The sequence below is a fragment of the Myotis lucifugus genome, unplaced genomic scaffold (assembly GCF_000147115.1).
Source record: "Myotis lucifugus unplaced genomic scaffold, Myoluc2.0 scaffold_103, whole genome shotgun sequence".
NCBI classification, from domain to species: Eukaryota; Metazoa; Chordata; class Mammalia; order Chiroptera; family Vespertilionidae; genus Myotis; species Myotis lucifugus.
The window spans coordinates 2,312,740-2,340,681 of NW_005871151.1; the positions used below are offsets into that span (position 1 = coordinate 2,312,740).

At 42.7% G+C, this 27,942-nt stretch overlaps 2 protein-coding genes across 8 annotated transcripts in view; both read left to right on the plus strand.

Annotated features, from left to right (window-relative positions):
* The window catches only part of BPIFC (BPI fold containing family C), a 46,171-nt gene extending 35,823 nt beyond the window's left edge, over nt 1–10,348 (plus strand). For 6 of the 7 annotated variants that reach the window (XM_023757233.1, XM_014459148.2, XM_014459149.2 and 3 more), the window contains 4 exons: nt 6,705–6,747; nt 8,345–8,408; nt 9,143–9,219; nt 9,746–10,348. In XM_023757233.1, the coding sequence (XP_023613001.1) occupies nt 6,705–6,747; nt 8,345–8,408; nt 9,143–9,219; nt 9,746–9,868 (307 nt within the window). In that variant the 3' untranslated portion in view covers nt 9,869–10,348. Of the gene's footprint in view, nt 1–128; nt 328–6,704; nt 6,748–8,344; nt 8,409–9,142; nt 9,220–9,745 lie in introns of those variants that run through there. The other variant, XR_002830208.1, reaches the window with a different exon arrangement.
* A 1,347-nt stretch (nt 10,349–11,695) lies between these two features.
* Nucleotides 11,696–27,666, plus strand: RTCB (RNA 2',3'-cyclic phosphate and 5'-OH ligase). The gene is made up of 9 exons (XM_014459125.1): nt 11,696–11,788; nt 16,750–16,849; nt 17,706–17,862; nt 18,795–18,951; nt 20,122–20,281; nt 21,906–22,081; nt 22,587–22,709; nt 23,378–23,488; nt 27,559–27,666. The coding sequence occupies exons 1-9, from the start codon at nt 11,696–11,698 to the stop codon at nt 27,664–27,666; spliced, it is 1,185 nt and encodes a 394-aa protein (XP_014314611.1).
* Nucleotides 27,667–27,942: the final 276 nt, after the last annotated feature.

Consider the following 27,942-nt stretch of genomic DNA (forward strand, 5'->3'; position numbering starts at 1 on the left):
TTCTTTTTTCCTTCCCATTAAATAACATTAAGCTAAAATAGGCAACACGGTAATATAATTATTTACTATAAAGGCACATTCTGATGGTACAGCCATGTAAAACTAAAATTCCTCTTTAACAAATTCAGAAGCCATGCCATCGAGCAAAGAGCATAAAACTTGGAGGTCAAGGAATGAAGTTTCAAATCCCTGCTCACTGCTTCCATATCCGTGATCAAGTCTATTGACCGCTGAGTCTCAGTTTCCTTATCTGAGAAATAATGGAGTTGGACTGAATCATTCCGCAGATACCTTCAGGCTCTGACACTCGGATCTCATGACCGTAAGGTAGAGTTTAACAAGCCTGTGCCACATGGCCTGGCTGGCTCTCAGCTGCAAGCCATGCGGTGTGAACAGGCTTGAGCAGGTCATAGACACAGATCGTTGAGCACTAATGGCCATTGGGAGGAACAGCCCATTTTCCTCAGCCCTATGAAGCCCATAGTTGAAGCCATGAATCAGACTACCTGTGGGGAGGAGATACAGAATGATCAGATGGCCCAGATTAAACCTGTGAAAGGAAGAAATTAGACAAAGAATAAAACAGACAAAGAAGGCAGAGTCCAAAAAGAATAGGAAACCAACAGAGGGGGAAACTAAGTCAGTCACCATCAGTCAACTTGATGGTTATCAGGACTATTGTAGAAACATGTTTTCTTTCTTTAAAAAAAAAACCAACAACTTTATTGTTGAAAGTATTGCATATGTCCCCATTTTTTTCTCCATTGCAAGATGTTTTCAATAAAATACCTGTAATACTAAATAAAACAAGCAAAATATGGAAGTGCATAAGCACATGGGTCAGCCCTGTGAAAATGAAAATGCAGACCCCTTGTTCAAAAATTATGTAGAATTTCAAGATGGAGACAGCAGAGCATTTAACCGAGCAGGGCCCTTCTGAGCAGAGGCCCCGTCCTAACTGCACAGGTTGCCTGCATGAGTCTGAGGGTGGCCCCTGCAGGGGGTACTGTAGCAAACCTCCAGCAAGGAGCAGACTATGGCCAAGGTGAGTGGGCCGGGCTTCACTCAGACTTCAGGCAGCCAACGTGAGAGGCAAGGCTTTGCCAAGGAGCAGAGGTGGTGCTGGAAGAGTGGCCTTGGCCTTTGGCAGCAAGAACGGTAGCCCCGCCGCCCACACAGGCCACCCCAGCCAGTGTCTCCACTCTTGGGCTTCGCAGGCAAGCACGGCTTTTCAGGATGAGCTGGTTTAATCTTTGGTGATGTCAGAGAGACAGAGCAGGAAGGAGAGGAAAGCGGGTGGGGACCAGGGAAACATCCCTGAGAAGAATCGGGGGACACAGGGTCTTCAAATGCAACTCTCCAGAACACCCCGCCTTTCTAACCAGCCCCTGCCTCGAGCAGTTCTTTCCAGAGCTGCTAGGGGTGGGCTGCATAGAGACGAGCTGCGGAAATCAGAGGCACATCCAGAGGTGAGGCTAGAGAGGTAGTGAGCTCACAGGCTTTGCAGTCGGACTTGCTGGTTCAGATCCCAGCCCAGACTCCCAGGCGGGTTTCTACTTCAGGGGTTGTTGTGAGGAATACCTGAGTTAATACATGTAAAGTGCATGTTATGTGTTCAAGAAACATCAGCTGTGGCTATTATTTAAAACTGGGGGCTGGCCTCAGCCAGCAGAAAGTGGTGCTCAGTCATACAAGATCATTTCAAGAGTTCCCTTATTCAGAAAACACCTCACTCCCCTGTCCTGGGATGGTGCTTAGAGAAATCGCTGTTTGTTCTACTATTCATGATTACCCTGTGTTAGTGAGGCTTTACTGTCTACTGGTCCTATGCCAAGCACTGCACATAGATTATTTCATTTCAACCTCACAACCCTGTATCTCCAGGACCTGGCACGGCACTCAATAAATGTCTGTAGATTGAATGAATACCCTGGTGGTAGGTGTTATTATCCCCATGGTTCAGTTTCTGGGGGTTATATGACTTACTCAAGTCACAGAGCTATTGAATAGCGGAGCCAGAACGTGAATCTGGGTGTATCTGTTTTCAAAGCCTTGAGTATTTACTTACTGGATTGTAGTGCCTTTGGTGTAGTGAAGAGTTGAGACTTAGAAAATAAGACTTAGACCTAAGACTTAGAAAATAAATACCCTGCCTAGAAGCAGAAACCCATGAGCATGGAGTCACACTGAACTGAAACAGGGAGCATGACCTTCCTCATTGATAAGTAGTGATAGAGGAGACACTGGCATTGGACTTCTCGTTGCATTAAGGAATTGAGTAAAGGAAGGATAAAGAAAGCCAAAGCCAAGAGTATAAATAATAAACTTGACCTCTTTGGATATGTCTGTTAAGAGCACAGGCTCTAGAGTCAGACATATGTGAGTTTGACCTCTACCTCAGTCATTTGGAACTGGGGGACCTTGAGCAAGCTAATTAACCTCTTCAAGTATCAGTTTCCTTACCAGCAAAACAGAGCACGTCTCCATAGCATTGCTGTCTGGGTAGGTCGATGAGCTAAAGTGTGAAAAGCACAATACCCAACACATTATCAGCGCTCAAGAAAGATCTGTTCCTACTAGCAGTGGTATTTCATTCTCTTTCCCCATTCTAGCATCAAAGTGTGACCCAGATGGTCTTAAAAGCTGTGGAGTTGGCACTCAGTCGTACATCAGATTCTTACTGCTCTATCTACAATAGAGAATTTCATTCCAAACACAGTTCTGTTTGGCGGTAGCTTGGCCCACATAGTAGACATTTTGCAATTATTTCTGAGGCCAAATTAAACAACACTTTCCCTTATTTGGTTCTCATCCAGATGGTGCAATTCTAACCCTCTTAATTGCAAGCAAAGCTTGAAGCAATCAAATGTACATTCGTGTTGAACCATTTAGAACTTTAGATCATTTTTTGACATTGCTATGGGATTGAGGCTTTGGATGCTTCCACACTGCACCCCACCCCACAACATTAACACACACACACATGCCCTACAACCCCTCCCATGCAACACTGGCAGAAAATGCAAATATAGCAGATAGAATCACCACCTAACTCCACTCCTCAAGCCTGGGCAGATAAACATTTCCCCAGGTGAGCCATCTGGAGAGAAACCCAGAGAGGAAAACAGGTCCGGGAAGAATGGATTCGGTTTCTGTTGGAACAGTGCTCGGACAGGTCAGCAGAGCTCAGACTTGGCATCGTGTTGACCTCCATCTCCACCCTTCCTCTGAGCAAATGTTGAAGTCACTGTGGGGGGAGGGGCTCCATCAGAGAAGGGAACCCCAAATGACTTCTTCCCCTTCTCCCTGACTCTTTGGGGGAATTTCCAGGTTGCAGAAGGCAATCAAGTGAAAACATTGGGGAACTCTTCCTCATCTAGAGGATCCTTAAATACTGGAATGGGCTCCCCTCAAAATCTTTCATAGTTGGATTGAATCCACAGCCTGGGGTTTCAAGCTCTTCAGTTACTGGCTCTACCTTTCAAGCCAGGCAGCCTGGCTTCCCATAGTTTCCTAAAGTGAACACTCTGCTGGTGCAATGAAACCCACACTGGCTCACCCTCAAAGTGACCTCAGTTCCAATAGACACTCTCCCACCATGTCCTTTATCTGCTCATTTATCCATAATATCCACTCATTGAGAATTTATGAAGCACCTATTATGTGCTCTGCCCTGTTCTTAATACAGAGAGTAGAGAGGACAGTGGTGTCTACTTTCCAGATCCACAGTCTGGTGAGAGAAACACTCAGTTTCAGGCAATTACAGTACTGAGTGCAAAGGAACATGGTAGTGTACAGAGTGCTTCTCTCAAAGGGCAGTTTATTTCCCCCCACTCCCCCCCCCCCGGCTCTCCACCCCACCTTCTCTCTCTCTCTCTCTCTCTCTCTCTCTCTCTCTCTTTCTCTCTCTCTCTCTCTCTCTCACACACACACACACACACACACACACACACACACACGCTACCCACGCTGGCTGTTTTATCTTGTCCCACCTTCTCAGACTTCCTGCAGCAACTCACGAAAGAGCACCTGAATACGCACTGCTTTGCATTGCTCTCTAATTGCTTCTTGCACACACAGCTTCTCTCCATCCCTCACATAAATAAAATTCTGCACGTTGCAAACCACATCACTGAGCATAGACTGAGCACCTGGGAAACCTCTCACCTGCCAGTCTTCCCTCCATGCTGCAGCCAGAGTGATCTTTACAGAACACGGGCATCACCTCCCTTCTCAGAAACCTTCTGTCGATTCCTTGCCCTTAGGATAAATATCAAAATTCTAACATGGCCTGAGAAACCTAGCCTGGTCAACCCCGTCTGCCTCTCCAGCATCATCTTGTTCTCTGTTCCCTCCACGGGGCCTTTGCAACTTCTGCCCAGACCCCTTCTCTCTCCTTCCCCTTTTGCCTATTTAACCCTGCTCATCCCTTATATGTTAGCTCAAGGACATTTTTCCGTGGTTTGGAAAACTTCCCGTAACCACCAAGTAAGATGAGGTTCCTTTCTCATTTGCCTCCATGAATGTATTTCTTTCCACCCTAGCAGTTATCACAATCTGCAATTACACCTTCATCAGTGGATCATTGATTAACGCCTGCCTCCCCACTAGGCTATAATAATCTGCATGAGAGCAGTGGCTGTGTCTGGTTTTGCTCACAATCTATTAGGTATTCAGTAAATATCTGCTGGATGAATGAATGAATGAATGAATGAACAAACAGTAAGTGCCTAAATGTGCCATGCCCTGTACTCAATCTGGGAATACAAAGTTAAGACTGAATCTCTATCCTCAAGGAGTTCACAATCAGGCAAAGAGATAAACAATTGTTATAGGGTAGATATTGAGTGCAGGATTGATTTTCAATGTCTGCTGTGGCCACAGGGTTGGAGGAATGGCTTTGTGAGTGCCTGTGCTTTGCTGCACTTGACTTTCATTGGGTCATATTTGCTATATTGGCCCAGATCATAAAGGGCCTCTTGCACTTTAGCTCTGGTTTTTGATCAGGACAATAAACCTTCTCCAAAACTTTTTAAATAAGCTATATTCTTATATGTCTGCAAAGTAAGGCTATTTGAGCTCCCGTTTTCCCCAAGGACTCTGTGGTTCTGTCATAAAAATTAGTTCCTAGTGTCAAGGCTTTATGTAGCAGGCTAGGGGCCTGGCAGAGAATGAAAGGTCAAAGGACTGAACTGAGTCGCCACCTCGTGGTCTGAGCTGCACTCGCGTGTTTTTCAGAAACAGAGGAGGGAGAGTTTGCTCTTTGCTCCACCTGTTTCTCTGCAGACAGTGAGACGTGTCCATTAGTAGGCAAACCTGTGAGTGCGCCTAGAGAACAAGGAGAGAGACAGAAGATGGCCTTATGAGGAAAGGACAGTTGGTCTGTGGGACACTCCAGATGAGCTCACTCATAGCCGGTGGTCCTGAAGCGGCCAATCATGGCTTGGGGTTTTGATGAAAGAAAAGAAGGAAAACTCACAAGTGTGTTCCACCTTCTGTGGCCAGATTTCCAACCTGGTCTGCCTTGTCCATGAGAGGTGGTGCGACCAAGAGGAGGCATCCTCCCCATGTCCCAGCAGCGCCTTTCACAGTTTCCCTGCACTGCCTGTGACGCCAGACAGCTGTCAGAGCTGACGTTTCCCCAATGTGTTATGATGGAACAGATAAAAAATGGTATAGGTGATACAGCCTCCTGAGAGCAGTGGCCTCGGCCGGGCATGGACTCTAGAGTCAAGTAGAATGAGATTGTCATCCAGATCCATCCGTTGCTAACTCTGAGACCTGGGTAATTTAATTCTCCTCTCTGATCATCAGTTTCCTCATCTGCAAAAGGGACAACAATAATTGCATCTATCACAGGGTTATTGTGAAGTTTAAATTTAAAAATGTTTAGCCCTGGCTGGTGTGCTCAGTGGTTAAAGCATCGGCCCATGCACCAAAGTGTGTGTCGTAGGTTCGATTCCTGACCAAGGGCATATATCTGGGTTGCAGGTTCACTCCCCACCCCTGGTTGGGCCGAGTGCTGGGGGCAATCAGTTGATGTGTCTCTCTCACATTGATGTCGATGTTTCTCTCTCTCTCCCTTCCTCCCTCCCTTTCTCTCTTTCTCTCTCCCCCTGAGAAAATATCCTCAGATGAGGATTAACAAAAAAATTATTTTTAAAAAATGGGTATAAATCTCCTAAACTAGGACATGTCATATAGTGTCATCATTATCACCATCATCATCATGTTTATTAATAAGGTACCAACCTGGATCAGAGAAGTTATGAGGTTGAGTTCAGAGCAAGAAGACCTGGAACTGTTCTCCCAGCCCAGTACTACCCAGGCCTAACCCTGCTTAGCTTCAGAGATCAGAGGAGATTGTGGTCGGGGGGGGGGGAGGGGGGGGTGGTATGGCTGTTGACTGAAAACTATTAAGGTTGTTCTGCATTCCAAGTTGCCAACAGACTAAGTCCCACAGAGCAAAAGCACTTGGGGAACCCAAGCCTTCTGCTTTTCCTGCCCTGCTTCTTAAGCAGCGAATATAGGGGTAAAGATGTAATAGAACATCATGTCCTTACAAGATTGGGTGGTGTGGTTTTTTTTAAATAGTAACATATTGAGCTAAAAAAATTTTCCGACCCCTTTGTTTCTTTCTATTTAAATGGTTGTTTTAAAATATTCCTCCTTTAACCTGTTGATTTTTGTGGTCTTGTTTTCAGGTTCCGCCTCTCTTTGCCAGAGTCCAATCGTGACAATATTGAGGTAGGAATCAGAGTCTCATCATTCCCTGTCCAGGGAGAATGTGAATCCTCCTATAGAGTAGCTGGATGACTGTTTTCTATGCCTTGAGGAGTACTTGGTTTTCCCAGGAGTGTAGGTTTTAACTTTAAAATTCTTTCTGTAGCTACTGGTCAGTCCACCAAGCCCATTAACTATTAAACAAGAGAGGAACTTTCCAATTCACTTTTATCTACTCAGAAAGACTTTAAAAGGAACTTGAAAGACTGTTAAGACACTGTGTAATGTTGGGGGGGTGCATCTTTAGGAAGATTTTATTTTTTTCTAAAATAATCCTTTATAGTTCAATTTAAGATCCAGACTCCCAAAGAACGAGGCTCCATGTCAGTTATTAGGCCATGATCAAGTTTGCTCTTTGAAGGCTTTCTATCCACCTCTTAAAATTAGGTCAAGGCTGGTTGTATGGATACCTTGTGAGGGGTGCGGCCTGGTGACCTCCTGATTGGAAGAGTATATCCCAGCATGCAACTTGGAAGCCCCCCTCCCAAGCTTCAGGAAGATCAGCCAAATCACTAGTTGGCATCCAACTTCACGGGGCTTATATTCTAGAGCAGTGATTCTCAAGTAGGGTCACCCTGGATTAGCACCTCTGTGGCATAGCCATTTGGTAGATGACAGACAATAGTCAGTGAGAATGCATAGCTGACTGACTTGTAAATAATATTTCCTGAGCCCTGAGGAGTCAAAATGAGTCCAGGTCTTCCAGGAAGACCCAGAAAAACTGCTCACTACCAACAACAGAGTGTACTAACCATGACATTTCTGGGGGGAAAAAATGACAATAGTATATACCAGGCATAATGTTAATTTGTATAATCCTGACAACATCCTATGCGATTAGTACTGTTATCGTCACTTTTCAGTTGAGGAGCTTGAGGCACAGAGAGGTTAAGGCACTTTCCCAGCATCACACAGTAAAGTGGTATAAACAAGAGGTAAAGCTAGGAAATCTGCTTCAGAGCCACCCTTGTTAAGCTGCAAAGAGGTCCTTATTATTGCTAAACCTAGAGGGTGTTCAAAAAATATTCATTGAATGAATCCATGTTTATCATAGTCCATTTAGTTTTTAATATTTGAGCCTTCCCAGAAATCAGCACTTTGCTAAGACTATACAACTACCATAGTTTATTAAAGATAAATTGGGCTTCTGGTGATGTCATTAACCATGGCACATAACATAATGCTGTGGCTGGGCTTCCCAGTAAATTAAGGAAAGACTACGCATTGGGATATGTGTTAGTTGTCCAGGATTGTCTTACTTGGTAGATATCTAAGCTGCCATGTTTGCTGCCACCAGATGGTCCTTTGGCATTTGTTGTCACCATGATCCAGGGTAGAGGGGAGCAGAAATGTCTATCCTCAAGGAGGCAAAGGGATTGGGAAACTCTGTAGTGTGGTTTCCCACAAAATAGCTTTCAGAGTCTGGAAGCTAGAATACGTATCTCTATGGGAGATTCTAATCATAGCTCTCTATCCCGGTAAGGTCTGGGAAAGTGCAGGCCTACCCCAGGCATGGCTCTTTCACAATGCCCAAGTGATTTCGTTTCCCCTTTCATTTCAGGTCTTAAGGTTTGAAAATATTTTGTCCTCCATTCTCCACTTTGGCGTCCTCCCACTGGCCAACGGTAAGAGGTCCTTGGGAAACAGTGTGACTCTGACATTGGCCAAATGTCGGGGATTGTTTGGGACTTTCCACCCAAAGCTTGTACTTCTCAGGTGTTATTAGGAATCCAGGCCAGAGCCACAATTTGCAAAGTTTGTACCATCAAGGATACGGTTGCAAAATTAGTTCTTCCAGATCCAAGCCTTGTTAGCAACTCTGCATGAAGACTCGGCAAGAAAGGCTATCTCTGGTTGAGTTATGGAGATTGAAATCATTCTCCTTACACAGGGAAGAGTCGCCTTCAGCCACAAATGGCATTATTCTCCTTAGCGGTCGGTGTCTCTCTGGTTCTTATGCAAAGACCACCATCTGGATAGACACAGTTTTCATGAATGACAAATGTTCACACACAGCAGCATCTTGAGTTTGGCTTAATTAAATTATACTTTGTATTGGAGACCAGAATGTTCTCAGGACCCAAAAAGTAAGGTGTTTTCAAAATATGAATTGGACAAGGTGCCAGCATGTTTCTGCCATCCAAATGCACATAATTGCAGGTGCCTTTCTATTAAGAATGAATTAATTAACCACTCTTCCGGGGCAATGCTAGGGACATGTCAGAAAAAATGAAAACAAAGGACCAGGGAGAATGAAAAGATAGATTATTTAAAAGCTGCCTGTTAGTCTCTTACTGAAAAGCTTGACAAATCTTCTGTGCCCGTGCCCAATTATGTTACATCTTGTTTTATATTTTAGCAAAATTGCAGCAAGGATTTCCTCTGCCCAGCCCACACAAAATCTCATTCGTCAATTCAGACATTGAAGTCCTTGAGGTAAGAATGTGAAGTCTCTTAACTGCCCCATTGCTGCTCATAGTAGAATAAGCCTCCTTCTATTTGCTTACCTTCTGTTTTATTTTGTTCTGCTTTGCTTTTTTCCGAGCCCAAGGAATCTTATAAACAAAATGTTTAGCTCTTGAAGCTTGCAGTTAACAACGAAGAGCATTTAAACTTGAATTTTAGAATCAGGCCAGGTCCCATTTCCCTTTGCAGCCAATTTTATTCACACCCCAGAACAAGAGGCACGGTGGTGCACTTTTATTTTCTTTATTCCATAAAACAGCCTGGAAGGCTGGGAGTATCCATCCCATTTTATAGATGAGGAAAGTAAGATTCAGAGAGGTGAAATGGTTTATGGAGCTTGCAAAAGGCATGGCTGGGGGTAGGGGAGGAGAGGATGTGACGCAGTAGGACCTGGTAAAGAAAACCACCTCTTCCTCACCCCTCAGGTAAACCCAGACATCCTATGGCTGTAGATGCCTCAAGTTTCACCTTATCTTTATTGTTACATCTTTTTCAGCATTTCCTTTTGATTTCCACTGACCTGAAGTATGAAACGCCCTTAAAACAGCAACCAAGTTTCTACGGTTGGGAAGGTCTGAATCTCATAAATGGACAGTGGAGGGGGAACTCAGTGCCCTGATTGCTGGTTTGGAGTCCGCTCCAGGAAGTCAATGGCCCTTAATCCCACCGACTGTCAACGGAGAAGGAGAAAACAGTGCACGCTGGAGTCTTAAAGTTCCTGTGGAGTGCCTAGGCTGAAAGTTTTCCTTCTCAAGCCCTCTGCGACAGAGGGAGCAAACTGGGTTAAAGAGTTAAACCAGGATGTGTGTGTCTCTGTGTATGTGTAGGGATATGTTCATTTGAATGTGTGTTCATGTTTCAATGCATGTTGTGTGTTTCTGTGTTTATAAGATTCTGTGGCCCAGAGCTAGGCCTGTGCTTCTGAAGAGGTATGTGAGAAACGCGTAAGGACAGATTTGAATTGGTGTTGTCAGTGGAGATCCCTTCGGCCCTTTCAGCTCTCGAGGGTTCTCCCCCTTCCTGTATGTCGGATTTTGTGTTTTATATTTACTGCTACTGTCCCCTGTATTTAATTAAAATTGTTTTCTATCGATGTCAATCTTGTCTTTTTATTTGCAAAATTTCCTGTCCCTTTGTAAAATAAAATAAGACAGAAAAGAGGGAAGAGAATTTAGCATCTTTAATGTTGATGAAAACTGAGGTTGTGCAGATTTCAAGGCTTAATTTTGCCTCTTAGGTGTTTCCAATGACAAACAGGAAACTCTGGAAGTTATAACACTTCTTTAAGTTTCAGGGTGTTTTCCTTCCCAGATTAAATGAAATGGCAGTGCCTAGTACTAGCCCTGGATAACTCACACTTGATGATGGTGATGATGATGATGATGATGATGATGATGATGATAATGTTGTTAGAGCACCTAATCAATGGGGTGTAATTGAGACAAAAGAGGAGGACAGGGAGACTGGAATGGAGGATGTAAGAAATGAATAGAAACCACAAACTTTGCTTTTGTGTTGTTTGTAATCTAGTCGGGGGATGGAAGAGAGTGGTTGATTGGAGTTCTAACCACATGCCAGACCCTATGTAGGTTACTGCAGGAGTGTCGGTTCATTGCGTCCCCACAGCCTCTCTATGAAGAATTATGATCCCATTTTATAGATGAGGACACAAAGGTCAAGAGAGATTAAACACACAAAGCTGGTAAACGGCAAAAGTAGAAACTGAATCCAAGTCTTTCTGATTCCCAAGTCGTTGTTGTTTACAAGGTAGGACTAGAAACTGAAATCACTGAAAGCTCACTTACTACTCTGAACATGAGACACTGCAGACAAAAGCATGATCATAGAGTACTGAGTCGCCAAAGAAAGACTGCGCACATCTGGCCATAACAGCTGCCCCTTCAGTGCTTGTTGTAATGAAACTGGCATGTTTAATGCTTTGGGGGTGCCCTTTTGCGATATAAAAGTTACTCAAGGTATATCCACAAATTCATTCTGAAACATTACAAATGTTCAGTGGTGGCATTTATTTAAACATGTTCATCTTTCTCAGCTGGTGGGGATGAAACTCCAGGCTGATTTATTCATTAGAGCAGCGACCCAACCCAGATTCAGTACGTTTTCCAGTACTGCAAGCACTTCCAAAGCAAAAGGTAGCTAGGTCGTGCTAAAAACTGCTGGATTTAGCTCGGTTGGCTTTAGCCTGGAGACAATGACTAGTGACTACCCAAAAAAGGACAACACGGGCGGGCAGTCTAACTTAACTGAGAGAAAAGCGGTTGTGCGATGAGTTTGGGGCCTCGGTACTTGCCGTAGCCCCTCCTGTTGCGGAGCCGGCCGCGCCTGCGCGCTGAGTCCCGGAAGTGGTGCTCGGGATCCCGGGACAGCGCGGCAGCTCTCTTCAAAGCGGCACCGGCACCGGGCGTTGATACCCGTAGTCGCCGCCATGAGTCGCAACTACAACGATGAGCTGCAGTTCTTGGAAAAGATCAATAAAAACTGCTGGAGAATCAAAAAGGGCTTCGTGCCTAACATGCAGGTGAGACGGGGGAGCGAGAGCCGGTGGCGGGGCCTTCCCGCCGGGGGCTCGCGGCGCCTCGGCCTCCCGCTGGGCCTCCTCGCCCTCCCGTTGCCCCACGAGCGCTGGGGCCGCCCCACCCCCATCAAAGTCCCTCTCACCCCACCCTCTGGCCTCGGGACCGGGGTGCCGACCCCGTCTCCCCGCTGAAAGGTCTCCAGACCACGTGGACGAGCAAAGCGGGGTTTGTCTAGGCGGGTTCCCAGCAAGTGCGAAGGCGGCGTTTGCAGACCCTTTCACACATGAGTGTCACAAACGCACCGTAAGAGGCGTTCCATTCCCGGGCTTCGGGGACGTCCGTTGCCTTTTACGAGGTGGCACGGCCAGTCCGGGGTAGAGTTGCTGGGTCTGGAACTCCATTCCTCCACGTCCTGCTGGTCATGTGACCTTTACAGATGGGTGTTCGCCGAACCAGATTGTAGCATTCGCTGCTCCGCGTTGGTTTTTAATAAAGCGGTTTTGTTCCTCACGGCCGCCTGGAAAGTTCACAGGGCAGGCATGGGGGTGACACTGGTTAACAGATGGGTACAGGTTTCAGGTGCACAATTCTACCCATCATCTGTGCACTGCATTGTGTGTGCACCGCCCCAAGCCAAGTCTCCATCTGTCACCATTTGTCCCCTCTTTACCCTCTTCTCCTATATCCCCTCCAGCCATCACCACACTAAAACCCACTGATATTGTACAAGCACAAGAACGCTGAGATCTTTGGGCAATAAGAGCAATTGAAAGACTTTTATCACCTGTACAAAGTGTTTTACCTGTTACATTCTTAAATGTGGCTTTGAGAATAGGAGAATGAATAAAACAAATTGTGAACATTTCAGAATAATACATTTTTAAGATATACAGTTGACCCATGAACAACTCAGGTTTGAACTGCATGGGTCCATTTATACATGGACTTTTTTTTCAATAAATACTATAATTTTCTTTTCTCTAGCTTACTTTACTGTAAGAATATAGTACTAGTACATATACAAAGTACATGTTAACTGTTCATGGTATCAGTAAGGCTTCCAGTTAGACTATTATTCGTAGTTAAAAGTTTTTTTTTTTGGGGGGGGGGTCAAAAGTTACAGATTTTCAACTACTTGGTTGGGGGAGGGGTTTGTCAGTGCCTTAAACCCCCACGTTTTTCGGGGGCAACTGTGTTTAAGGATGGGAACATCTTGTACTTTTTTATAGGAAGTTTTCTGCTTGTTTAAGGTAATGTGAAAGTATTTTATAAAGAGTAAAGCAAAATGAATATTGCATACGGTATTTGTATTCTATCCAGTGTCTGTATGTCATGTACATGTGCTCAGACATAGTTCTTCATTTTCTTTGGTACCAGGGTTGAAGGAATTTTCTATGTAAATGATGCTCTGGAAAAATTAATGTTTGAGGAATTAAGGGAATGCGTGTCGAGGTGGCGTAAGTGCATTAGAATTTTATATGTGGTCATGTAAGTATGTCTTCCTGTAGCCTGAAAAATATGGTAATTCAGATATTATTTAAAAATACAGAAATATTGTCAAGAAACAACCAAGACTTGAAATGAGACCTAAAAAACTCTTTTTAATTTGTGCTTATATTGTTAGCTACCTGACCTTGTAGAAACCATTTAGAGTGAGATGGAACTGGTTGGTTTTGAAGCCAACCTTGGGTAATAATAAGAGCTATCATTTATTGTGCATTTACTGTGTGCCAGGCACTTTACCAGGTGCTTAACTTAGGTTATCTCATGTAATTCCTAGAGGAATTCTAAGAGGAAGATACTATCTCCATTTTAAAGATGTGCAAGTCAAGGTTCAGTGAGGCTAACTAATTTTAACCCTTTGCACTCCGAACCATTCTGGACATTGGCTACCAGCTACTCGACGCTACTTTGCAGCGGAAACGTGCATTTACAGACCCTCGTATTATTTAGTATAATTTTGGAACCAAGTAACGTATTATAATGATAATTGGACTTATATGAATTGGGTGACATCGAGGAATGTATATTTGCAAAAAAAAACAATATTTTATTGTTTATAATTTTGTACAGTATGATAAGTTTTGTAACACTCCCCAATATGCATTGCAGGCTGATTAGTGCATGTTTGACAGTAATAAGTGGTTTGACGCCTGCCACCAGGTGTTTTCCTGTTAGAACACACAATGCAGTCCCGTTTTCTTTGTCCCACATTGGGAATATGTAGTTTATTGTTTAATCCGACACAAAACCCGCTGACATTTCTTGTATATATCTTAGTGATTTTACGATATTTTGATTTAATTTCTTGTGCCATTTCAAGATAAAACTTCAGGGAAACATGCATGTCTCAAAAAGTTGCGTTGAAATAACTCAATTCCCCGTAATCACTAATAAACTGCAATGTCCCCTGAGAGGGGACATCCGAGTGATATGCTAGAATTCCGATGTCCCCTGAGAGGGGACAGCGGAGTGCAAAGGGTTAATTGTCCGAGGTTGCACAACTTCTTGGTGACAGAGCCAGATTTCAGACCCAGAAGTAACTGATTCCAAAGTCAGTATTCTTAACCAGTACACTGATTAGTCTTACTTAACTTCAGTTTTCTCATCTATAAAGGACATTTTATTACACCTATTTGGCAGGATTACAGTGAGCTTATGAGATAAATGTAAAAAGCTCTAATAGTAATGGTGGAATTGAAATCTAATTTTAATCCTTTTATTTTTTAGATCAACAAACTTAGTCCCACCTGCCTCCTGCCACAGTATGTTCACTTGCCTAAAATGACAGCGACCAAGTGACAGAGCTGGAGCTAGAATAGAACCCCAGTTCCCTGACTCTTAATCCCGTGTTTTTTCAACTCCACATTGCCCCTCTTCGTCACTTAGAGTAAAACCAATGTTGATGTTTTTTGATAAATAAGGTGAACTATGAAAGAATACATTTTTTATATTGACAACATAATGTTTAATAATTATGTTTTACATTTCCCAGTACTTTTGCAAACAACCTTCCCTGGTTTGCACAGAACACTGACAGGTGTTTGTCATTAGTCTGGTCGCCCTCGCTACCTCTCTGCGCATGTGCTGCCTAAAGAAGCTGCCTTCACACTTCCATCTCAAATGTCCTTTTATATTGTTTTAGTAGCCTTGTCACTTCCCTTCATGTAACGCAACCTAGAAATGTAGGAATATACTTACTAAAAAGCAAATGTGTCCTCTAATTTTGAATTTTTTGTCTTCAGGTGTTGGTGGCTTCCTGCCTGCCATGAAACAAATTGGCAATGTGGCAGCCCTGCCTGGGATTGTTCATGTGAGTCCATGTTCAGAGCTTTAATCATTTATATTTTCTCTTAGTCTAAAAGTTTGTTGAATAGATAAATGACCATGCCTAACTATAGTGGTGTCATTTAGACCAGCGGTCGCCAACCTTTCGGACCTCGTGGACGACCAGTTGGCGACCACTGATTTTGAACATCTAGAAATAACCCTGGGACATAAAGAAATAATGGGCCTGAATAATATCACAGATTCTGGTTGCAGCCTATAAGCGTTTGAGAACTTTGGAAGTAGTTTTTAATGTGTTCTTGTTTTTTTGTCATTATACATCGTTTTTCCTGGATTAGTATACACCACCATTGTAGTTTTCACTGGCCCCATTTAAGAGAATGATTGGAGAAGGAACGGAAAGAAGTTTAAGGGTTGGGATTGAGAGGGAGAGAGGACTGTATAGCATTCTGGACGTGATTGAAAAAGAGGGTAGTGATGAGGCAGAAAATTAGTTACAAAACAGAGCAACCAGTTGCAGTCCAGGAGCCGGGGGAACCAGAGAAGGCTCCAACCCAGGAATGAATGAGGGGAGTGAATTAATGGAGCCCCAGTGACCTGGAGCTCAGGCCTTAGGCCCCAACAGAGGTGTTCTTATTCTCAAGATGCTCATTCTGGCCTTCAGGCTGTGGACTGGGTGGGGCCTCTCACATGACCTTGACCTCTCCCCTCAAAAGCCCAGGACGCCACTCCTCCCCTCCAAGCCATTCTGCGCAGACAAGGGGCCAGACCAGCATCCTGCTCAGGTTTCCTGACCTGTGCCGCCTTGGGCCTCACCCCTGCGTCTCCCTGTCTGCTGAGGGTATCACAGGGATGGTGGCCTGGGCCTCTTGCTCCTCCTTTTGTTTAAGGAAACAACTAAAACGAATGTTATTAGCTTGTACAGGAAAAAGAAAAGAAAAAGGGTAGTGAAGGCAACAGAGATAAAACTGGATGGTATAAGTGGGCCCTCACTGCAGTCTAACATTCAGATTCCATCATTACAGGTAGATGTTAAAAATGAATCCATTCTACAGACATTTTTTGAGGTCTTAATGCCAGTTTCTATGCTGGGCAGTGGGGAGGCAGGGATAAAAAGACAGGGCTTATGGATATGAAGAACTCACAGGTGTCTGGTATCTCCATAAATCCTCACCCTGTTTTACCTGCATTCCTCCTGGATCAGGATCCCTTTCTAGGTCCCAGATGTAGAAAGTATACAGTATGCATACCATTAAATGGATTACATTTGTCTGTGATTGCTTAAATACCAAGGACCTATATAAGTCAGATATTTCTCCTTTTAACCTGACATGACCACAACTTGTCAGTGTCTATCTTTTGATGCCTTTAAAATGTGATAGCACATCAAAGGTAGTCTGTGGTCCACTTGTTATCATGTTATACTGAGGCTTTTCTGTTTAGGTTTCCTTAGTTAATGTCAGACTTTATAAGAAGGATTTTCTCCACTGTATTAACTTCGTGATTAGGAATGTTTACACTTAATTTTCACCAATAGAGAATATTTTATGAAAGTAGGATCTTGATTTGGGGAAGGCTTTAACTTGCAGCCTCTCTGAGAATTAGTATCAGGATCATCAGGCAACCAGAGTGCCAGGTTAAACAAGCTGTATTTCATTCTCTAACTCTCTTTCAGCGATCTATTGGGCTTCCTGATGTCCATTCAGGTTATGGGTTTGCTATTGGGAATATGGCAGCCTTTGATATGAATGACCCTGAAGCAGTGGTGTCCCCAGGTAAGGTGACTGCATGCTGCTGTCAAGTGTGTACCTCCTCTCAGCCTATCATCGCCTCGGTGAACTAGAGCATGGCTGCTTCCTGTGTGCTTCTCTGTCTCACCCAACACTATCATTCCTTTTCCTCGTTTACTGAGAGAATTCATTGTGGACACTCAGAGGCTCTTAAAATATCAAGTAAAGCATATAGTTAGGAGAATGCTTCAGGCTCTTACTATATGCCAGGCGCTATTCAAACATTGGCTACAAAACAAACACTTTATGTCACAGTTACCTCTTGGGCAAATTGCAGCATTATTGTAAGGATTAAATGAGCTAAGCTGTGGAAAATACTTAGAACAGTGCTAGGCACATAGCAAGTACCCGGTGTTTGCTTTCATTGTCATCATTATTTACCTGCTTGTCTTTCCTGCTTGTGTGTGCTTTCACTGGAAATAATTCACATCAGAATCTGAGGGGGGCGGGGAAAGTACAAATCACATCTTGAGAGTTTTGCCTCTGGCACTGGTTAACATGGATGTTGCAGACAAATCCCCTGCTGGGAATAAGGAAGGCTGGATAAAAAAAAAAAAAAAAAAATTATTTGAGAGCTTGGGAAAGTTATTATGGCAGCAAGAATTTGTGAGGCTACAAGCCCCACATTGAACACTGTTTTTCTCGAGGTAATGGAGCTTTCACTCAGTAAGGATATAGAGGATTTGAACAATTGACAAACTTGACACCTTGACCTCTAATTTACATTCATGGTTGTGTGTGTGGCTGCCTTTAAACCCTCATCAGTGGTGGGCAACCACAGGTCGCAATGCCCAGCTGCCTGATTTTCCTAATATTTGACTGACTTTTCTCTGTTTTGTAGGTGGTGTCGGATTTGACATCAATTGCGGGGTTCGCTTGCTAAGAACCAATTTAGATGAAAGCGATGTCCAGCCTGTGAAGGAGCAACTTGCCCAAGCTATGTTTGACCACATCCCTGTTGGGGTGGGATCCAAAGGTGTCATCCCAATGAATGCCAAGTAAGCGCACAAGGTTCTAATAAATGGAGTGAGAGAAATAATGCCCGTCAGACCCTCACAGTCATTTCCAATTCAGGACACTTAGGAGATGGGGATTGTTCAGCCTCTTGACAGGAAGTGGTAATGAATTGGTTTTTTAAGCATGAGGTCCAGCCCACTTTGAAAAGCATGCCTGGAACATATAAATAAATACTACTCATTTTTATAAATGTTTAGATAGGAATTTTGTCCTATAAATAATGTTTGAAGTGGGCTATAGTAGGCAGGAACATTAAACATTGCAATCTCTCCTGGCACTGTTTTGGAAGAGGTCTGGACCTTAGATGAAGATCAGAGCTTTTTCCTTCTAGGGGTTTTAATGTATGTGCATCTTGGCTTCTAAATGCAGGTGCAGTAAAGCCTGGTCTTTACTTTGTACTTTTATTGTACTTCTGTGAAGGTAGGAATAGAGCTTAAAACTTGTGTTGCCTAAGGACATTTAGATAGCTTTATGTATTATTTGACTAATTTTCCATAAATTATTAATGAAGGCAGGTAGCTGTGGTAAAGTTAATGGTAAATAGTGACATCTGATTATGGTCATAAATCTTTGGCTGCTTGATTAGCACCTCATGGAATGCAGGATCAGAGAGGCAAATCTAATGTAAATAAGATTTGAAAACTATAAATAAAGAGCTATATAAATGTCAAGGAAGAACTGTAATCATCTCTGATATAGCATTTACTGTTTTATATTACAGTTATTTATGTAGCTGCTTTCCTGAGAAAACTTTAAAGTTGCTGAGAGCATAAACTTTATATCTGGCACAATGCCTGGTACACAGGTGTTAGTTGATAAATGTAGCTTTTCCTCTACCCTTTGAGATTTTCATCATCCCTAGGTTTTGATCTGCCTTGACTGTGAAATGACCAGCACCTTATTACTCACTCAGAGACTTGGAAGAGGCCTTGGAGATGGGTGTGGACTGGTCGCTAAGAGAAGGCTACGCCTGGGCTGAAGACAAGGAGCACTGTGAGGAGTATGGGAGAATGCTGCAAGCTGACCCCAATAAGGTCTCTGCGAGGGCGAAAAAAAGAGGCCTTCCTCAGGTAACACTCACTTTGGAGGGGGGACATGTTAATATTTTTCATATTATTTTTTTGTTGGTGGTGGGAAAAAATGTGTCTTCTATGTAGGAAATATACATCCCCAGATTTTTTCATAGTATATCAAAACGAGCACAGATTTGTTTGTGCTTCATTCTTACTCTTTTTTTTTTTTTTTTTTTATATATATTTTATTGATTCTCCACAGAGAGGAAGGGAGAGAGATAGATAGAGAGTTAGAAACATCGATCAGCTGCCTCCTGCACATCTCCCATGGGGGATGTGCCCGCAACCCAGGCACATGCCCCTGACCGGAATCGAACCCGGGACCCTTCAGTCCGCAGGCCGACGCTCCATCCACTGAGCCAAACCGGCCTCGGCCATTCTTACTCTTAAAAAGTTATCAGGATCTTGCCAATGTTCATAAGATAAAACAAGATACCATGAATTAGAAGTGGATGGGGAAAAATGGGATCAGGCTTAAAATGTATGCTAAAATTGCTTTGACAATCTAAGATTTGGCTGAAAGTTTTCTCATATCTAAGATGAAAAGAGATGCCTTGTCAATTATTGGTATCCATGAGATAAGAATATACCAGATATTACAACTAATTTTGATGGCTTTGCCAGTAATTCACTGTGACCTTGGGCAAGTCTTTTTTGCCTATTTGGGACTCATTTTCTCATCTGAAAATTGGGATAATTAAAGCTAGGCAACTTCTAAAAACTCTTCAAGCACTGCCATACTCTGGTTTCCTAAATCATCTATTAGCTCCAGTTAAGGGACATAGACTTTCAATGACGGATAATGTTGTCAGTGAACTCATAGTTGTTTGTCTCCAAACTTGACCCTTCTCCCAATAATGTTTAAAATGTCCTTTGAACCACTTAATGGTATGGTTTTTGGTTTATGAAGCTTTTGATATGTGTGTGCCTCAAGCAGATAATGATACAATAAACTTCAGGAGCTGCTCTGCCTTATCTCTGTTGTGTAGACTATTGCTTAAAATGAGTGAAGCATTTCAAAAGCTTAGAAATATTTTTGTTACATAAAACACTATTTGTGTGATTGTTTTCTTGTTTTGTTATTGTTTGTTTTTTACCTATTTACTTTTAAATGGATTTTTTTTGTCAGATTAGAAGCTATTTTACCAGACATTCTTGTATTTTCAGTTGGGGACCCTGGGAGCAGGTAACCACTATGCAGAAATCCAAGTTGTAGATGAGATTTTCAATGAGTATGCTGCTAAGAAGATGGGCATCGACCATAAAGGACAGGTGTGCGTGATGATCCACAGTGGAAGCAGAGGCTTGGGCCACCAAGTAGCCACAGGTATATTCTGGACCTAGTTTTTTTCTTTTTTTAAAATATATTTTTATTGATTTCAGAGAGGGAGAGAGAGAGAGAGAGAGAGAGAGAGAGAGAGAGAGAGAGAAAGAAACATCAATGATGAGGCTTGCCTCCTGCATGCCCCTCTTCCCCCCACCCCTCACGCCCACCCCCACCCCCCCACCCCCACTGGGAACCTAGCCCACAACCCGGGCATGGGTCCTGACTGGGAATCGAATTGTGATCTCCTGGATCATAGGGTGACGTTCAACCACTGAGCCACACTGGCTGGGCTGGACCCAAATGTACGTTTTATGGGGAACTATATAGAGATTTAAGAAAGAAAGCTCTAGAGTTATCCTGTGTAGATTTTTACCCTGGTTCTTCTAACTAGACCTTGAAAAAATTAACTTCACTAGGCCTTAATTTCCTTGTCTGAAAAAAAAATGAGAATAATAATTATTTCATATGGTGTTTTCATCGGAGATTAAATGAAATATATGTAAATTATTTACATCAGTGTCTGATGCTTGGTACTCAGTAAATGTTGGCTCCAGCTATTTTGTTGTCCTCTTAAAATTATTATCTGGCCGAGAAAGAGCAAGAAGGACCTTAAATGGGGAATTTATGTTGTAGACATAATATAACAAATATGTCTTAAATTTACGTACTGATTAGGTGTTACAGTGGATTCTGTGATGGAATAGGCAAGAACTCTGCCCTCACATTGTCTCATGAGAAAGATGTGATGTTCATTACAAAGAAAGGGTAAAGACAGAAGGTAGTGATTGATTAAATATTATAGAAGAGACAAAGGAAAAACATGCCAATATTTCAGAAGTGGCTTCATGACCACATAATGTTTGCAGTTTGGACAGTCATAAACAAAGGACACTCATGACCAAAAGGCAGCATGAACAAAAATAGGAGGCAGGGAAATAGTAGGAAGATCGCTCTGAATACTTTGTAGGATGTTTGAAAGGATTTATGAATATATGAAAATTTATAGAGACATGGAAATTATTGTGAACTTTAAATTGCATATTATAGTTCGTCCTTATATGTACATTTCATCCTATGAGAATTTAATAATTTGTGCCAGCCTGACCCCTTAAAATATTTCATGTAGCAAATATATGGAGCATTTACTAGAATTTTTTAACTTTATGCTGAGTACTTCTCTACACTTGTCATGGATTTGATTTTCCTCCAGGTCTGGCAACTTGTATCCAGTTCTTTTACACTAAGTCACTAAAAATTATTTTTAAAAACCATGATGATATAAAATGTTTACTACTTCTGTTCTTATACATTTACATGCCAGTAAAGGAGTAACTAGTACATGTTGTTGCTGTGCATGTACACACCTTGTTTCCCTTATAAGTCCCTGGAGGGCAGATGTTGTCTTTGTAGCCCACTTAGCTTGTGTCACAGTTCTGATAGAAAATAGTCTCAATAATATATCTTGACCAAGCCAATAGATGAACTGAGAAACACTTCAAAGGGAAAGTTGTATTTAACTTCTTTTTTTTGTAGAATGGGTTTGAATGTATCGTACCTTTCTGTAATAAATCTGAATTATTTCATGAAAGCTGGCTGGTTTGGACTTGCTACTCTCTTGTTCCAGATGCCCTGGTTGCTATGGAAAAAGCCATGAAGAGAGACAAGATTATAGTCAATGACCGTCAGTTGGCTTGTGCTCGAATCGCTTCTCCAGAGGGTCAGGACTACCTGAAGGGAATGGCAGCAGCTGGGAACTATGCCTGGGTCAACCGCTCTTCCATGACCTTCTTAACCCGTCAGGTACTTGAAGTTGCTCTTCTGTTCCAACTTATGATGAAGTTAAGTGCTTTAAACAGTGTAGTCAAATCAGGATTTTGGAAATTTATATAATAAATATTTAAAATATTGGCACTGTAAGCTTTTGGTATCTCCTTAAAATAAATAAGCAGACTATCAGGTGTGGGGAATGAGGGAAGAAAGAAGCCAACAATATTCCTGGAATTTTCCTTGAGCCTGGAGAGGCTAGAAGTACCATTCACTACGATTCAGAAGGCTGAGGAAGAGTCAGTTCTGAAGGGAGGGGTCAAGAATTGTCAAGAAGCTTTCCAGCCAAACTTGGAATTTATGGAGTGGAATTCCTAGGTGGTCTAAAAGACAGTTTTTACCTTTACGTGAAGATGAGTAATACTGCTGTTTTTGAACTCTTAAATCCCTCGCTCCCTTCTGGAACAGACTCACTGGGATCAGTAAGATGAATTTTGAAGAGCTGGTTCTGGCTGCATTTAACTTAAGCTTTTTCTTTTAGGCTTTTGCCAAGGTATTCAACACAACCCCTGATGACTTGGACCTACACGTCATCTATGATGTTTCTCACAATATCGCCAAAGTGGAACAGCACGTGGTGGATGGAAAGGAGCGGACCCTGTTAGTACACAGGAAGGGATCCACCCGAGCTTTCCCTCCTCACCATCCCCTCATTGCTGTTGATTACCAAGTATGTGCTAAGCCATTTGTGGTTTCAGGCAGTGGGTGCATGACTTAGGTTAATTTAAATAGGAAAACAGCAGTTATGAAAAGAAAATCTGTCAACCATGAAAACTGATTTCTAATATCTGAAGCAGACTCTCCCCATCATCTATACTTTAGATTCTGTTTTTAAAGACTTTGAATGATTGGAAGACAGGATTAAGATTAAACTCAATCTGTTTCGTTCGTTTTATCCTTTTGGTGTCTGACTGTGATGGAGTTAGAAAGACCTTAACCTACTCCCATTTCACAGATGAGGAAACTGAAGCCTGGCGCGGCAGGTGCCTCACTTAGGATGGTTCCTCCTAATGACCTTTCCCTGAATGCTTTGCTCTTGCCTTCAGTCTGCCTTCTGCTGCCTTACCGGTCTTCCCATTTTTATTCCCTTCATCTTTCCTTCCTTCTCTATTATCAAAGAATCAAAATAATGCCAATATAGTTGTAGTGAAATGCAATTAGAAGCTCAGGTTTCTCCCACAATCCTCCAATATAAGAGGCAATTTAAATCTCAGGCATAAAAAGCTCATGCTTTTCTGAATTTTAACATGTTTGATCTGTGTGCATCCTCAGCTCACTGGACAACCAGTGCTCATTGGTGGCACCATGGGAACCTGTAGTTACGTTCTTACTGGCACTGAGCAGGGCATGACTGAGACCTTTGGGACAACCTGCCATGGAGCGGTAAGGAAAATAAAAACTTACTTAGAAATGCTCTCTTCTTTTTAGTCATTGTTTTGAATTTTAACAGGTAAATGTACTTGATTGAGCATTAACAAAGTTGAGGTTTGGGTCTGGTCTTCTACCTGAATTTATTCCCGTAATATATACTGTCTGGTGAACCAACCGAAGTCATCTATTATCTCTACTAGCAGGGTCATTGTCAGGCCAGCAACTGCTACGGCCCGCGGGCCGGATGCGGCCCATTTGAAATGAATAAAACTAAAAAAAAAAAAAGACCGTACCCTTTTATGTAATGATGTTTACTTTGAATTTATATTAGTTCACACAAACACTCCATCCATGCTTTTGTTCCGACCCTCTGGTCCAGTTTAAGAACCCATTGTGGCCCTCGAGTCAAAAAGTTTGCCCATCCCTGCATTAGCCTAATTGGTACAACTTTAACTGATGCCGGTTTACCTCAAGTTATCTCATTCACCGGACCTAGTCATTTGCATAATTTGCCCCTTACTGGGTGGGTCCAGTCAAGATTTGTGGGATATGCCCTATTTGCAAATCACAGCCTTTGGGTTGACTGCATAACTATATCAACATATTGCCTCTTGTAAGCAAGGCATTGGTAAACTTTTTTCTGTAAAGCAACAGACTAAATATTTTGGGCTTTGGGGGTCATATGGTCTCTGTGGCAGCTGTTCCATTGTGCCATTGTAGTGGAAAAGCAGCCATAGACTGTACATAAACAAATGGGCATTGCTCTGTTCCAGTAAAATTTTATTTACAAAAACAGCTGTGGTAGGCCAGATTTGGCTCACAAACCAGTTTGCCAAGCCCTGTGCTAAGCCATTAGCGTGCTTAGCTAGTGCTGTAGTAGAAAATAGAAGCTGTCTAGAATACCCTCTCATAGCACAAACTATCACAAATATGTTTTAATCCTACTCTTTTCTCTGATCCTTTTTTATTTCCAGCTGCCTCCCAACTCCTAATTTTAACCCAGTGATCAAAACCAGTATGACGTGTCATACACACAAGCATCGTCTGGGGTATTTTTTATCGTCACGCTTGGGGAGGGGAGTTTTCCTCTTGGCATCTGGTGGGTGGAGGTCAAGGATGTTGGTAAACATCCTACAATGTACAGGACAGCCCCCACAACAAAGAATTATCTGGTCCAAAATGTCAGTAAGGCTAAGGTTGGCAAACCGTTATAAACCATAAAGAGTACAAAGCTTTTGTTACAGCATACATACTATTTACAATTAAAAATTAATGTGTTTATATTGAGTTGATAATTAACAGTAATAAGAAATACAAAATTAAATTTATAAAGTGAAGTTCATTTCTTTCCCAATCTAGGGCCGTGCATTGTCCCGAGCAAAATCTCGACGTAACTTAGATTTCCAGGACGTCTTAGACAAATTGGCAGATATGGGAATTGCAATTCGTGTTGCCTCACCCAAACTGGTTATGGAAGAAGTAAGTGACAAAACCTTACTTTTTAATAACTATTTATTTTTTTCTCTGATTTTAAGAACAACACGGGTTTAATTAAGAGATTTTAGGGAATACAAAAAAGAAAACATCTAGAATTCCACCAACCAGAGATAACTAACTACTCTTAGTATATTTTTTACCTGCATATTTTACAATATTTTTATTCAGTTATTTAGCTAATACTTATTAAGCATCTGCTTTAGTTAGGTACTGTTTTAAATGCTAGGAATACTGCAATGAACAAAACTAACATAAATCCCTTCCTTATGAAACTTTCCAAAATAGTAAAACCAATAGTGCATTAGATAATAAGTGCTACAAAGTAAAAATAGGAAGGGAGATACGGAGAGATTGGGAGTGGGTGCAGTTTAAATAGGGGATAGTAAGGTGATGCTTGAATGAAGAGATGAAAGGAGTGAGGAACAGGCTATGTGGGTATCTAGGGGAAAGCTTTACAGGCATAGAGAACAGCAGGTGCAAAAATCCAAGCGAGATTATGCTTGGATGTTTAAGAAACAACAGTTTTTCAGAGTAATCAGAGATAGGGCCAGCAGCTGAGAGTGAGGACGAAGGAGAAAGTATGACATAATTAACTAAAAGAGAGAGAAAGAATAATTGGTCTAGTGAAATTCTAGGTAATTTGCCAGGACAGCACCAAGGACACACTTGAGCTAAATTCAGTGGTTGGGGGTTGTCAAGTGCATTCAGATGTAGAAGTGCAGGCATGAAGTAGAGATTGGGTTACCTTTTATATGTTTACTAGAGGCCCAGCGCACAAATTTGTGCACAGGTGTGGTCTGGTCAGCCCGCCCCGATTGGGGCCTGTCGGCTGGGTGGAGGGGCCACGGGAGGTTGGCAGGCCCCAGCCCCGATGGGGTTGCAGGGGCCGATCGGGGGCAGGAGGACTGAGGGAGGTTGGCCGGCCAGCCCTGCCCCCATTGGGCCAGTTGGCCAGCTGCAGAGTGCATCATAGTGACCAGTCGTTCCGGTCGCTTGGCTTTTATATATATAGATTTTTTTTATTTTAGATAGGAAGGGAGAGGGACAGAGAGATAGAAACGTTGATCAGCTGCCTACTGCATGCTCCCAACTGGGAATCGAGCCCACACCTGGGCATGTGCCCTGACCAGAATCGCACATGACCTCCTAGTTCATGGGTCGATGCTCAACCACTGAGCCACACCGGCTGGGCCAACTTGGGTTACCTTTAATCAGGGTTGCAAGTGCAGCACAGTGAATAAGAAGCAAGATTGTTGAGGGTGTTGCTAAGAGATTGTAGGTCTCATGGGTTTGCAGGATTATCAGAGATGGAACACGATGGGGAGTGAGCTGGAAACCTAGGCTGTGATCACCAGCCTTGGAACAGATAATGAAGGACTTGTGATCATTGGTAATAAATTCTGGGGTATGACCCAGGGAGAGAATGGCCAGGGTAAGCATGGAAGGAACAGAAGTCAATGAACTAAGAAGCCAGGGTACTGAAAGGATCCTCTTCCTCAATACTGAAATCACTCAGAATTATAGCAGGAGAGAGTGACAGTGAGCAAGGGGCTAGAAATCTTCACGAAACGATGGGGAGTGATTGAGACTAACAGATAATTGCAACAAGAAGAGGTAGTAGATGGTAATAAATGCTGACTGCAAGATTCAAAACTGGTAGTGCTTAGGAAGGAGGGAGAATGGTCTGTAAAGAACCAGGAAGAGCAAGGACACGTGTCCCACTCCTCAGCCTAATGGCATGACCTAGTCTGAGAAAGAAGACAGCTACCATTTCAGAAAGTTGGAGGCAGAAGTAACATCCTGAGGGGAAATCCATGATTCAGCAAGAACGAAAAGGTGAAGGGAATGTTAAAGAAGGAAAGAGGGAAAGGATTTTGCACTTGACTCAATGGAAGGAGTTGCAGAGGCCACAGTGGAAAACTCTCAGAAATCAGAAGAGAACAGAGATGGGCCAGAAGGGGGTATGTACGGAGCTGTGTACAGAGCTCTATGCGAATAGGTCTGGGAGACCTGAGCTGCTGTGTTGACGTAAATGGAGATAAAGGGTGTATGTGATGAGATTCATTCTAATGGTGGCAAAACAGTGAGTGTGGGTAGGAAGAAAGGAAGGGAGGTCTTGCTAGAAATCCACAGAATTTGTGTGTGTACATATATACATATATATGCAAACACATACACAGTGTTAGTTATATATATGAATTTTATAACTCTCCCTTCTTGTGAAGATAATACATGTTAATTCCAGGAATTTTGACAACTACCAATAACTCCACCATCTAAAGATATTTACCACTAATAGGGTGGTTTGGTGCATTTCCTTCCAGCTGGGTATTAGTGTGCATGTTTCATTCAGTTGTGTTTGCTGCTTTTCTTAGTTATTCAAGTGATACATGTTCTTTAGGGAAATTTTGAGAAATTTCGAAAAAATACAAAACAAGGTGAGAGTGTTTATCTTACTACCCCTTTACCAACATGAATTTAATCATCTTCTTAATCTTTGCTTATTTGATAGGGAGGGAAAGTCTCAGTATTGTTTTAATGTGCATTTCTTTAATTACAAGTGAAGTTTAACTACACTCCTGCAGGCTCCTGAGTCCTATAAGAACGTGACGGATGTTGTGAACACCTGCCATGATGCTGGAATCAGCAAGAAGGCCATTAAACTGAGACCGATTGCTGTTATCAAAGGGTAGAACCCCGACTGTAGCCATGGACTCCAATGACCCTTACTCAAGTGGAAGTGGACCGAAATGCTCTTCAGATATCAGAACTCAGAGACCTGACAGGTTCCAAAGTGTGTAGCTGTAACCGCCCACTGCAAGTGGCTGATGGGGAGGCTGATGCCTGGGGAGCCAGTGTTATAAAATCACCTTCTGGGAGGAGTCACATGGTCCCCATTTGGAAAGGGATGCATACGCTTCCTCCCTGGTTGTCCACAGATTTTTAGGGAAACCTATTAGGGGATGGGG

Coding starts and splice junctions, on each gene's coding strand:
- RTCB (XM_014459125.1), top strand. CDS start 11,696: ATGAGTCGCAACTACAACGATGAGCTGCAGTTCTTGGAAAAGATCAAT. Junction 16,850..17,705: donor TGAAGCAGTGGTGTCCCCAG/GTAAGGTGACTG, acceptor TCTGTTTTGTAG/GTGGTGTCGGATTTGACATC. Junction 17,863..18,794: donor GTCATCCCAATGAATGCCAA/GTAAGCGCACAA, acceptor TTACTCACTCAG/AGACTTGGAAGAGGCCTTGG.